Below are 14,556 nucleotides of genomic sequence, written 5' to 3' on the forward strand. Positions count from 1 at the left end.
TGAAGCATCTTTACTCTCTTAAAGTAGTTCCCTTTTACTGTCTTCAGATGGAGCAGATACATTGAAGACCCAGACCTAACCCACTGGTTTTACTGCCTGGAAGGTGGGTGTGTTGTAACCAACGTATGTGAGTCATGAAACACACAATGCTCAGCAAAGTGCTGATTATGCTTGTGTTGCCACATGTCCTTAACCTCTCTCCTTAGGACCTTCCCAGGGTACCTCCTTTTCCTTTCCAGGCAGACACACCCATGACCTGCTTTTACTAGCGGGCTCTGGTGGCCCAATCTTGGAACCGGTTCCTATATTGGCAGGGAATGCCTAAGAAGCTTCTTGACTAGAGCACAATTTGTACTGAAATGCCAAAGAACTTCTATCCCAAGTCCCAACTTTCTCACTCCAATGGTGTCATAGTTCTTTCAGTTTCTATAAACTGATCTCTGATAAGACCTGGACTTTTCCTTATTTTTTCCTTTTGTGCCCTCTTTTCGTATCACTCCCATCAAACTCCAATATTTCTGTGTCCCTGATTTCTGCTTGCTGCCAGTTCCACCCACACACCAACTTTTACCTTCCGGTGCTATGGATGCCACGATTTCACGCTGCACACAGTGGCTCCCCCAGGCCTGGTCTACTCCTGATTACCAGCTGTCTTATACTCCCGACCTTGCCTCATTTCCCACACCTGGCTTCTTCTCAGCTCTCTAGACTCAGTCTCAAGGATTCAGCTCAGAGGAAGAAAAAACACAATTAATGGGGCCGGAGGGATCTCAGTAGGTAAAAGAATGAAAGCAAGCAAAATATACTTTGCAAATATTTCCAAATTATAAAACAAATTTACTTTGTTAGGCTGAAAATACCATTTTAAAAAACTAATCAACACCTTATAAAGCCCACACTCATTAATTAAGTAAACCAGCTGAGATCAGAAATAGCAACTTAAACGTTTTGCGGATCATAGCTAGATGTTTGTTAATCTACAAACTTTAAGAAACACAGGCGTGTGTGCCTGTGTGTATGTGTATGTGTGTGGGTGCACCATTAGCCTTCATCACATACAGATCCTAAATGTAAAGTATCACAATTCCAAAAAGAAAGAAATACATAAAAATCAACAGTATGAACAATGCTATTAAAAATATCAAATTCATAGAGCTAAATTTAACCTAATTTCAAAGCCATTTGACTTATAAATGTGAGAATTACTGGGGCTAAATAAGATTAATAAATAGCATGTTTCTTTCATTAAGTAGTATCAGATACTCCTATCCTTATCCCTTATGATGGCCCCTGTGAGCCAGTGATAATTGGCCTGAATTTCAAACGGACACAAATTCTAAACAGCAAGTGCAAATGCTTTCAAAATGAAAGCTCTACACAAATCACATAATTGTACCTCAGCTACAAATGATTACCCTTCAGGATAAACACAAGTGTTTCTCTCTCAGGAGACTAGCTTTGATTCCAGTTAATATTGTTCTCTGTCTTACATACATGCATGTATCAGTAAGTGATTATTTATGCTACCAAAGTTAGAGCCCAGTTATTTTAAGAAAGTCTTATGTGTAAAACCCATACTTCCAAATCCTTTGGAATGCTAAAATAAGGTGGCATTGTGGAAAAAACCAAGTTACTATGCAATATTTTCCAACACACTGAAGGGCAAGATTTAGCTGTCTAAAGCCAAATTCCACTTAATCAAATAACGTATCAAATAACGACACGAAAGTTTCCATGCAACCCTTGTTCATGACTTAACAGCTGTGTCTTTCAGTATTAAGTGTTCCTTATGCATCTATTTCCACAGGGAGACCTCTACCAAGTCACTTCTTTTTACATTAAGATAACAGCTTTATAATACGTATTCACTTAACACCAGGTTTTTAATGTCAGCTCCAGTCCTGAGCTCCAGAAGCTTGCCAAAATCTCGGATAAAACAGTTATGGAAAAGCCTTATGAGTAATGATCTAAATAATAATATTTCAAAGAACACTAATTTCAACCACAGCAAAAATCAGACTTACCACCAAGCACACAGTAGGAGAGTTGCTGACATTTCAACATGCTCAATCATTTTATTTTTATTTTATTTTTATTTTTATTTTTTGAGATGGAGTCTCTCTCAGTCACCCAGGTTGGAGTGCAATGGTGCAATCTCGGCTCACTGCAACCTCCGCCTCCTGGGTTCAAGCAAGTCTCCTGCCTCAGCCTCCCAAGTAGCTGGGATTACAGGCATGTGCCACCACACCTGGCTAACTTTTGTATTTTAGTAGAGATAGTGTTTCACCGTGTTGGCCAGGCTGGTCTCAGACTCCTGCCCACCTCGGCTTCCCGAAGTGCTGGGACTACAGGCATGAGCCACCGCACCCAGCCATGTTCAACCACTTTAGAGTCTGACAGAAGTGCAAGTTAATGCCTCAGTCCTCTAACTTAAGAAGTATACCTTTGGTTCACTTTAGCTTCTACCATCAAGGCTAGAGCTACCTGTAAGCCTTGGAAGGGAGACAGAACTTTTTGAAATGTTAACAAACATCAATTTACTAAGATATTTAGAAAATTAATCAGAGTTCTCTAATACTTCCCAACTGTTCATCTCTCAAAGGCTTTACTTAATTTTTCTCTGTCATTTAGTCTACTACAAGGCACAGAGCGAAAGAATGGAGATAAGCAGAGCAAGGGAATGAGACTCAAATACAGTACACGTGTCAAATCCATGCATGGATGCTCTAGACTTTAGATTTGGGCTACTTGGAGCTCTACACAAGATACCATACCTCAAGTATATTATCTATTTTTGACTATTGTGGGAAGACATTTGACTTAACTAACCAATCTAGATGGTTCTGTTTTTTCCCATCCCTAGCCCTCTCCAAGATGAAAAAGGTTACTAAACCCACTGACTTTTCCTCATCCATCACTATTACTCTATTTGAGCTCTCACATTTTCTTAGCCTAAAAATTTTTTAAACAGCTTATTTTTAGAGGCTGAAGGTAGACAGAAGTCATTCTGGGCTATTAATTAACTAGAGGCAAAGACAGAAATGTGCATTTCCAATTGATTTTTTTTAACCCACCTCCTCTGTTCTGGCTCTAAGAGCAGAGACCTTTTGAAATTCAATGCTTGAAAGGGGCAGAGAGAAAAGGAATAGAACAAGGTCCATGAAGCTTCAGAAAGTACAACTGTGCCATCAAAAATAACTAGTGTAGGGAATTTAATTCATATGGCAGTCTAGTTGAATAGTTTATTGCCTGGTGGGCTAATAATGCTTCTTACTGTTTCTGTCTTCTCTTCCATTCAGATAAAAACAAAGACACAAAGACAAGAGATAAAAACAACAGTCTACTAGATTATAAACTGTTCTTACAGACTACTAAAAAAATTAAACACATACACACACTCTTCCAGATCATTTAACGCAAGTCCAAAGATCTTGCTGGTGGCAAATTATACAATGTTTTAAAATTAGTGTACATTGAAAGCTGTTTCCTAAGTTGCCTAGGTCTTTTAAACTTGTATTTTATTCTGACTGCCTTTCAGTTCAATCGTTTATTGAACATCTACTATATGTCACAGTCTGTTCTGGGCAATGGGAATATCAGTTACAAATGGCCTCTGATCTTGAGGAGCTTGTAATGAGTTTGTGAAGAAGATAGTGTATATGCAATTTTAATAAAACGTGGTTGGGCTACATGCAGTGGCACATATCTGCAGTCCCAGCTATTTGGGAGAGTGAGGGAGCAGGATCTCTTGAGCCAGGAGTTCAAGGCTGTAGCATGCCATGATTGCACCTGTGAATAGCCACTGCACTCCAGTGCAACATAGCTAGACTCTCTCTCTAAAAATATAAATAATTAAATTAAAAGGTGATTGGTGTAAGAGTGATAGAATACTCAGGTTAATGCTTGAACATGGGGTGGGAGCATGAAAGAGGGCAGGGAAGGTTTCCTAGAGCAAATGATGCCTCAAATGAGGCCTGTAGAAGGACAGGCATTTAACCAGTGGGAGGAATATTTCAGGCAGAAAGAAGAATGAGTGCCTAAGGCACAGAGGGATGAAATAGCATGATGGACACTGCCAGGAGACGGGGTGGCTAGGAACCCCAAGCAACTTTGCATTTTTGGTGATTAAATGAGAGGCAGAGAGTAACAGAAGCCAGGACATAAATTATGTGTGCCATCCTGGCCTGTAGGTGGCCAGATGCCACTGAAAGGTTCAACTAGAGGAATGAACCAGACAGATCTGGATTTGAGATTCATCACTCTGGAAACTTATGGGACAAGATGGCATCTCAGAAGGTGAGAAGAAGTCAGGGGCTACTTTCTATAGCCCAGACTCTTCAGTGTCACTATTAGGAATGCAACCATTCCTGAAAGTATACTCTAGAATGATTCTGGGATGCCATGAGATCACTGGACCCAGAAACAGTTTGGAACCTCAAGTGCACCACTGGGCCATTTAAGGTCTCTCCGCTGGCAACTCCCCTGAATCACAGACTGATTGGATGACGGCTGGTTGTATAACTAGCTGCCTCTGACAGGCTCTAAGGTGTAAGTGGGCAAGCAGATCTCCTCCATCAGTGTTTGCTCTTTAACTCAAGCTCTGGAATAGAAGCTATTAACAAATAGCAGAACAGAACCTGTCAAATACAAGTTAACTATGTTGAATTTGTACTTAAGTCTCCTAACGAATAGAACTCGGGATACCACAGGCTTTTGTTGCCTTCATTTTTTCCTTTCTTTTTTTTTTTTATTTATTTTTATTTTTTTAAGACGTCTTGCTCTGTCGCCCAGGCTGGAGTTCAGTGGCGCAATTTCAGCTCACTGCAACCTCCACCTCCTGGGTTCAAGCAATTCTCCTGCCTTAGACTCCCGAGTAGCTGGGATTACAGGCACGCACCACCACGCCCGGCTAAGTTTTTTATTTTTAGTAGAGATGGGGTTTCACCATGTTGGCCAGGTTGGTCTCAAACTCCTGACCTCGTGATCTGCCCGCCTCAGCCTCCCAAAGTGCTGGGAACACAGATGTGAGCCACAGCACTCGGCCAACACTTATTCCTAATTTGACATTTAAAAAAGCATTACAATGGGCAGGTAATGGGGCATCTGGGCAAATAAAATGCTTTCCAGCTTTGTCTATGTCTCATTCCCTACCAGCCTTACAGATTTTTCTTGCGTCGCCTCAGGGGAACCCAGGGACTGTAGTCACAGTAGGCCTAGGAGCTTATATCAGACTTGAGCTCTTTTCCCAATCCTCTGCAACTGCTCTTCACCCACCCCAGCCCAACAACTCACAGCCAAGAGCTAACGCATGAAACTCTAAAACAATATGTAAGTATCACTCATTCCCACCAACTGAAGATCTCATTCCTTATCTTACTCTTCGTCCCATATCTCTGCCTGGCTATGATTTTTTTGCATTCCCCTCCTTTATATTTACCATTCAAAAAAGCTAAAATTGAGCATTTGTTCCCAGTATCCATTCTCTGAAATATTCTTTTCCTATCTGTCATCAAAACCTTCCTTTTCCATAGCCAACCTAGCAAAATCTCACTTTCTCCATTCTTAGGTCATTTCCAGCCATGATAGCCCCTTCTCTTGACTTAATTCATGTAATAATGATTATCCATTTTGTAATAATGTATCTTGCATTGTCATCTGAATCAGCTTATACATTTTTTAAAGCCCAGACCAAGGCTTATACATTCTCAAGTCCCACCTGTGATGCCTACAGTGACATGCCTGGAGTGTGGGCTCAGTAAATCTCCATTGAACAATAACACTTTGACACTCATGTAAATTTCTTCAACCAGTATTTTCATTCACAAAGATAACAGAAAGGCCCTCAAGGGCCTCTATAGGCAGCAACTGAGAGCATTTTCCGAATTTATTTAAAAGGAAACGTTAAGCCTATAAAAGGTTAAAAACACCTGCCCAAAGGTAAAGAAATGGCTGAGTCAACAATAAGACCATGAGTGTCCCAACTTTATAAAAGAAAATATTTAACAACTTAACAGCATCCCCTTTGACAAAGTTATCCTTACCTTCAACTCAAGACTTGTCTGCACTGAGAGTACTATGTATCTGTACTGTGCTTCAGAGAACCCAAAATGTCCGAAAATAATGAAGTCATTTGTATTGTTATGGAAATGAATAATATGATTCTGGGACCAACAGTCTTTCAATAATGTGACACATTGTACTGACACATTCCTCACATTTGGAGAAAGCCTGCCGGGGACAGAATCTGACAGGGCAGATGACCCACCTACATATGATCAAGAAGCTGATGATGTATCATGTCTTTGGAAAGTGGCACAGAATACTAAATGGATCACATCACAGTTACCCCAGGAGAAATGATTATAACCCAAGGTATTATACACAAACAAACAAAATGGGGCTGGGAGTGAAGACTACGTAGTAGGATAGACTTCTTCAGCCTAATGAAATGACTGGAGCTGAAAATGTTCTCAATTAAAAACATATGATTGTGCACTAATAGATTTTTAAATGAGCACAAGTAACTAAATAAATTAGTAATCATACAGGTACTAATATACAAATATATAATGTACATTTTAAACACAAAACAGAAATTTGTAAAAGGTAAAGATAGAAACAGACCTTCTAAAATATTCTTCCTACACCCAATGGACTACTGGGCTCATTCCTTAGGATTCACCACCTCGCTTTGGAGATACTGCTTTAAAATATTTATAAAAGTGCAAAGCCAAAGGTTATTACTCTAATTATCTCGAAAACTCCTAAATTACTTTCTTCCCTTAACTAAAGCATATGTGCCCTAATGTCCATAGCAAATTCATTAAAATTCTAATGGTAAAAAGTCAGAGAATGCACAAAAAATCAGAGAAGGTTTATACTGGATAGTAACAAGAAGCTACAAAGTATAAATGGCTCTGAAGCAGAATTGATTTTGCTCGTTTTTGATCTAAACTGTGTCCCCTATAATTGTTGCGATTTACAGGCTCAGTGCTTTGACCCGTGTGCTGTTTCCGGCCACAGGAAGGAACTGGGTAGTCATTTAAAAACTGTCACATAAATAGCCACTTACCAGCTCACCTGGGGAGTGCAATGTTGGGCAAGTAGTAAAGAATGCCAATTTTATTTATTTTACTACTTATAAACTCCCTAAGGGGCAGGATAGTAAATTTTCTGAACATTCAACCCTTAATTATCCACACAGCAGATCAGAGAAGTCAAAGTAAATAATAAAAAAAAAAATTGTAATCACTTTGTAATGAAGACATATATTCAGGTATACTCAGGGATTTTTCATTAAGTTACACAGGGACCACCAGTCGCAAAACAGTAGAGCACAGAGATCAAACACATGAGCTTTGGAGTCAAGAGACCAAAGCCTAAGTAACGGGCTTAGTAACTTACTAGCTGCATAACCTCAAGCAAGTTATTTAACCTCGGTAATTTTCTGTTCCCTCTTCTGTAAAATGAGGAAGCTAACATTAGCTACCTTACAGGTTTGTAGAGAAGATTAAATGACATAATGCATTTGAAGTACTCAACAGAGTACTTGGTAAATGTTTAATAAATGTGTATTTTAGTATTATTAGAGCTTAAGAACTGGATGGAAATCAGCAGGGAAGAGAGAAAGAGAGAGGATGTAATTATGGTCAAGTATATTGCAAAGCAATATAAAAGTCACTTTAAGGAACAACTGCTGTTCTTCTAAAAATATCCAAGGAACATGCATGTACCCTAATTGCTTTTGTGAAAACCTCGGTTTTTGACCAGATACCTATTCTAGGAAAGCAAGATGAAAAAGTTACTTTTCTTCCTACCTGAAAGAGTTTCCCTCCCTATGTTTCTAGAAATCTAGTTACCTATCACAGAGGTACCTATCACCTGATTCAGTGTGATGGAGGCCCCTGGGGTTACTGAGACCAGCAAAAAAAGTGGAATTCATACATTACCTGTGCCCAGTGGTTTTTAAATACAATCATGCATGTTTCTGGGTCAACTCCCTGTAGGCTCACAGCCTGCTGGAGTTTGCTTCCTGTCGAAACCGATGACATCATAAGACTTCATAAATCAATACTTCTAAGTCATATTTAATTTTCATTAAAATTTGGTAGCAGTCACTAACTTTCAGGTTTGAGAAATGGAACTTCTTCACATTTCATTGTCACCTTCCAAAACCTGTAATGACAATAACAAAAAAATGAATTTTATTATGTTCATAAATTAAATAGGACACTGACTATTAAATTTAAATCAAAGCTTAGACATTCTTAAAGTCCAACACAGAAAAAAATCTACAAAACAGATACACTCAATCTAAAGGCTCTCCTATTTTCTCCTACTTTGCTACTAAAAATACAAAATAATAATGCTACCTAAGCTACATGAATAAATGAAACAATTATTGGGTTTTTTCTCTCCACTACAACCAGCCACAACCCCCCAAAATTACTATTCTAAATCACTCAAGTTCAAGTCTAGTTTCTAGAATCAAGCAAGAAACTATTAGGTTGGTGCAAAAGTAATTGCAGTTTTTGCCATTACTTTCAAGGGCAAAAATTGCAATTATTTTTGCACTAACCTATTATGATACCAATGTTTGCAGAGCTTAAAAACACCCAGTAACAGGAAAACCATGAGTTAATAGCAAGAGAAATAAATGGCTTGATGCAACTTGGGGGAGGTATTATAAAACAGCACCCAGATTCCTGGGTCTAATTTGATTGAATATTTTTTTAAATCAATGGCTGTCAGAATTGAAAGGATTCTCAATCATTTTGTGGCTATAAACTAGGTTAAAGTTTCTAGCTTTTCTGAAAAATAATAGAATTCCAAGTAACCTTGACAAATCAGAGATAGAAATGATCCATCAAAAACAAGATAGTGTTTATTAGGTGTGAGTGCAAGGCAGCACACTTACAAATGAAAAGTGAAACACGGAAAAAAATACAAAGAAATCCTGACTACCAGAGAGTAAGTAGGGGAAAAAAGAAATTGAGGTCATAGAGTGTACGGTGAATATGATCCATTTGTGTGGCACTGACGAAAGCAGTAAGACAGTGATATTGTCTCACCAGTTTGATCAGTCCATAAAAGGACTAGGTATAATTGAAAATACTATTTTTTTTAGTGTACAGATTGGGAAGAGTTCAGAAAAAAGTAATTACAATTACCAGAACCCTGGAAAACAAAAACCATAATAAAAGTTTGTAGACTCGTAATGCCAAAAGAAAACAGGGGGTAGCGATTTTCAACAGAGTAATATGAAGGGTATTACAAGGAGAACACCAATCAGCTGTTCCTCTCTGTAAACAGTAAGATGGGAGAAAGTAGGCTTCAGAGGAGACTTAGGGGTTAAGTTCCTTGTGGGGAATAGAATTAAACACTGGAAAATAGTTAAGAAGTATTTAAAACGAGCACTCCTGTTAATAGGAGGGCAACTATTCATCATGAAAAGGTCTTAGAAAGAATTTTTAGGACATAAGAACAGAACACTTGCAAGCATAGTTCTGAGGAAAGAAACATTTTTGAAAAAGAATGGAGGAGAGTTAAGGTATACAGAAAGGACGGCCTGTTAAAAGAAGTACACAAATCACATACTCAAGGAAAACTGCCTGTGTGTTTCTTCTATAGCTTTATTTTATTAAAATTGAATTCCCCAAACTAAAATTCCAAATAATACAAACTTGTTTTCAATGGACATTGTCCACTGCCAACTATGGCTCTTTGCTACTATTGGGTCGATCTAGTGTTTCAAAAATCAGGAGTGGCTACCCCATATATGCAGGGAATGCATTCTCCCGTCCCCACAGTGCCTGCCACTCCCTGTGATCTTACTGCCAGAACCTTCACCTCATTCAGGTTACCTCACTAGCCCTTATAAACATTTACATTTACAGCCTTGTTTTAAATGATAAGAGATAAAACAAGATTCTGAATCAACTTCCTCATTATTCTACACATTACATTTCTGTGAAAATGTCAAGGCCTTTTATTTAGGTTACATAGTGATAATAATGAAGAAAATCAAAGTTTTGATTTATCCCAGGGATCGAAAAACTACAAAACTCAAGTCATTCCAGCTCCAGAATTCAAAGATTCTTCTTCAAAGGTATGAAAGGAACATACATCATGCCAATTGCTTCTAAGTCAAAAACAGAAATATATGCTAAGATCCTTCAAGTTAGTTTTCAGAAGGAATTTACATGCAATCTTCTCAGAAATGGCGAGAATGCAGTAGAGACGGGACAAATAGCCAATGCTATGAGCTTACTAGTTAGTTTGCTGTTGTTGGTGGTGGTGGTTGGTGGTGGTGGTGGTGGTGGTGGTGGTTGTTGTTGTTGTTGTTTTATTAGAGACAGAGTCTCAATTCATCACCCAGCCTGGAATGCAGAAGCCATCATAGCTCACTGCAGCCTTGAACTCCCGGGCACAAGCAATCCTCCCGCCTCAGCCTCCTGAATAGCTGGGACTACAGGCATGTGCCACCACACCCGTCCAATTTTTTTTCATTTTTTGTACAGACAGGGTCTCCCTATGTTGCCCAGGCTGGTCTCGAACTCCTGAGCTCAAGCAATTCTCCCGTTTTGGCTTCCCAAAGGGCTAGGATTACAGGCATGGGCCACCATGCCCAGCACAAGTTAATTTTGATAGAAACAGAATATAAATCTCTGTATTCCCAGTCCAGTGCTCTTTCTAGGAAACTATATTCTCCTTTCTAAGGGCTATAATCACTGGCCCTATTCTCTAAAGGAATTTGTAACATTTCTAAGAAAAGTGCATCTCATTTCGTTTATTCTTATCCAACTATACGTTTGAAACAGATGCCTAAAGAATTAAAATGTATCATGAATGAAGAAACTACAATATAAAGAAAACTTGGGAGAGAAAAGAAAAGAAGGAATGAGGCAAGTCAAACAAGCTAAGTTTGAGAAGGAAACAAGTATGCCAGAAGATCCTACAAATGAAAAATACTACCTAGCACACCCAGAGAACAACAAAAAGTTGGATATTTTCATTCTCTCTCTCTCTCTGTCTTATTCCATATTAGAGTATTAAAACACTGGCATGTCACCAGGGTAATACATTAATAAAATGGAAAGAGATGGCTCCATATTTATGAGAGATGCATAAGGACATATTTCCTCAAGCACTAAGGTGTTCAACACACTGCATTTTCCCGTTACTGGTGTTTTTTTCCTTTTTTGCAGCCACTCTAAGCTTCTTATTAAACTCTCAAATCACAGCTAAACCTCCCAAGAGAAGAACAAAGGACAGAACGAAGCCAAGGTAAGTAGGTAAAGGGGCTGCAGTTACTAAATGTGAGTCTGTCAGGAATATGGCATCATCAGACGTTTCTCCTTTCTTTCCCTCTACACTCTTCAGTCTAAGCTACGTGATGCCGAAAATGTTTGAAGCAAACCTTGCCACTCTTGGCACACATGCAGTCTGTTCTTCCCGTAAAGTCACACATGCACATTGACTCAAGTTTCATGCCTGAGAGAGAGCTCTACAAACCACTTAGATGCCAAGGAGTGATTTTTTTTATCTTTCTTCAAAAAAACCACCAACACAAAAAAAACACTCAAAGTGGGTGCGCGTAGGTGTGTGGTGTGGTTGACTTTTTTGGTTGGGAGAATGAGCAAGAAAGAGATGAGCTGTCAAAATATATATACAACAGCTTGATATTTCAGCATAAATTCTACACTGCAAAGACAGAACTGACTATAGACATTATTGAGTGGCCATATTTATATCTCATTAATATTATATATAAAAATACTTTCCATCAATAAGGAAAGAAAAATTCTATTAAATATTGTTAAGAGACAGGGATAACTGGCCAAAGAATTGTATCAATTTTATTTGCTGTTTTTCAAAAATATATATTTTTATTTGACTATGAAAAAAGCAAAACATATGCTTCCACCTTACAGAATAATAAAATATATAATTATAAAACCTCAGATTCTAGCCATCTAAATCACATCTCTTTTCCAATGTAAAAATTTCATTCCCAGATAGACATCTTACCCAACTTCAGACTCTTTGGAAAGCTACAATAATTAGAAAAGCTAAAAATATGTCAAAATCGCATTTTTTTTCCTGAACTATCAATTACTATATTTTGATATATCCCTTTCTTACTATCAGACTAAACTTAAACTATAAATATTTTGGCATTTAAATATTATCTCATACCATCCTTCAATTCTTTTATCTATTTAAATAAATATCCTCTAATGATGAATTTTTCAAAATTCTTAAGGGAAATAAATAGGATAGCCACCTTAAGGGGAGACAGAGCCAAAGGAACATTTTTATTCAAGGAAAAGTGATTATATTTGCAGGCCTAATGGGAATGAACCAATGAACACGCATAATTTGAAGATATAAGGAAAAGAATTTTGATGGAGCAAAAGGAGCAGAAGAAAGATGAGATCAAGAACACAGGTAGCAGAGTGCTAGAGATAAAAGGGAGGCAAAGCCAAGTCTTTCGTGGTGAGTTTCCAAACCAAAACCACTACCTTATACTTGATGGAAAGCACAGCTGGCTCCCTTTCTACCCCTCCTTCTTCATCCCTTCTGATATCACTCTGATGGGTTTGTGGAAATGGCTAGAGAATTTAGGCAGATTTAAAGTAGGGAACAAAGGATAATGGCTAAGAGTTGTTGACTCAGTCCAAGCCTGAAAGTCTAAAAATTTAAAGTCCCAACCTGGGAATCTGAGCTTCGAGCTAGGAGGTAGGTTCCCAAAACTCTAGTTCTAGCTCTAACCAGCTGTGAAACCTTGAGTGAAAAATGGGACTCTTCTTTTGGAATGTCACTTAGGTAAGCAGTTAGAACTAAAGTAAGATTTCTTAGGTCTCTTACAGCTTGAGTCATTATTTTATGTACTTTATCACAACTGTTATACCAACTGGAGAGGGGTAATCAGATAATCATTAAAGAAGGATGATGGCCTTTGTACAAAAATCTTCATAAGAATTCTAGTTGCAGATGGGATTCTATCTGTATTCTTTTTTACCATTAAGGCATATTTCACTTAAGGAACTTACAGCACAGGAAGCAGCCACAGTAAATATAATTCCATGGTTGAGGTTTTGTTTGTTTATTTCCTGAGCAACTGTCAATAGAAAAATTCATTGTTTGAGAATGTACTTTGGAATGCCCTGAATTGGCTGCTACTAAATACATAAAAAATATATAAAAAGTCTATTACTGTAAATGTGCTTATCATGTAAAATTCCATCTAAGGATGAAGACTCATCAAATATTGGGAACACCTTAAGAGAGGTGAACCTTGTGCCCTCAATTATAACTAATAGCAGTATTGAGGAGGGTGTTTCATTTTGGGTCAAACTACCTCAGACAACCTCTTCTTGGAGGCTCATAAAATCCTATTAAACCTAAATCCTCCTGTGCTCTAATCTTCTGGCCCAGTTCTCTTTTCTCTTTCACCGCAATATCACAGGGCAATGCTGGACTGTGAAATATAAAGCAAGCATCTAATAGCCCCCTATTCTTCTGGACCTTGTGCTTAACCCTCCCTCAACTTGCCATAGTTTAACTCCAGTTCATTCACTGTACAACGTCCATCATTTCAGTAAATCAGAATCTTATTTCATTCCACCAGCTTCTAGGTCACCAGTTAACACACAAAACGCGCGCAAAGAAAATTCTCTCAATACACACATTCCAAATGGTTTCCAGCTTTGGAAAATACATGCTTCAAAATAGTAACAAGATGCCTAAAACTTAATAATCCCATGAAACAATCCTACCTCATTTTACACCTTAGTTTCACAAGAACAGGCTACCAACTATGTCATACCCATGTGCCATGCAACTGACTGATGAGCAGAATAAATGTGAAAAGAAAAATTAAAATTAATATTCAAATTCCTATCTGAAATTTGTTTTTGGACTTAATTTTAAAGCTATTTAAGAAACTAAGTAGATCAATTATACCTCGATAAAGATCAAAACTTTAAAAAAATTTTTTAAAGAAGAAATTAAACCCCTACAGGCAAGGATTTAGAATGTAAAAATTATGTATTTTGAAATTGATAGCAAGTATTGAGACATCAGCTCATTGGTGATTGAACAGAAAAGTTTCTTATAAACGTAGGGTGATTTGTTGGAACCTAAAAATTGGATCATTTTTGGGGAAAGTCTCCCCAACAACCCAACTGATCACTGTACTCTTGATAGTATAAACCATCCTTTTACATCACTATTTTGTTGAAAGCTACTAAAAAACACCTTGTTTAAGATTTCTGCCACAAAACCCTAAAAGTTGACTAAGGTAAATGCAGAAAAAAATGATCTGACAACTTCTATAGGGTAGAACTTGAAAGGAGAGACTTGAAGTAGATGCTCTGAATCTTTCTAAGAAGAACCCTCTCACTTCATAAAGTTCTTTCCAAAAATGTTCCTGGAAAAAAAAAGAAATGTAAGTTTTTGTCTTGGTCATGTTCTCTGGAAAAGTAGGTACCTTTGACGAGTGATGCTGTTTAGTCTAATACCTGTATCTACAGTTTTATCAATCAGAATTAG

General features: G+C 37.9%; 1 protein-coding gene across 1 annotated transcript in view; it reads right to left on the reverse strand.

Moving 5' to 3' along the window:
* Positions 1 to 14,556, reverse strand: part of FAM160A1 (family with sequence similarity 160, member A1) — a 279,944-nt gene that overhangs the window by 93,780 nt on the left and 171,608 nt on the right. Inside the window, exon 4 of the mRNA XM_011973234.1 lies at positions 7,950 to 8,175. Coding sequence (XP_011828624.1) covers positions 7,950 to 8,054 — 105 coding nt within the window. The 5' untranslated portion in view covers positions 8,055 to 8,175. The remainder of the gene's footprint in view (positions 1 to 7,949; positions 8,176 to 14,556) is intronic.

This window comes from Mandrillus leucophaeus, unplaced genomic scaffold, assembly GCF_000951045.1.
Source record: "Mandrillus leucophaeus isolate KB7577 unplaced genomic scaffold, Mleu.le_1.0 Scaffold136, whole genome shotgun sequence".
Classification (NCBI taxonomy): Eukaryota; Metazoa; Chordata; class Mammalia; order Primates; family Cercopithecidae; genus Mandrillus; species Mandrillus leucophaeus.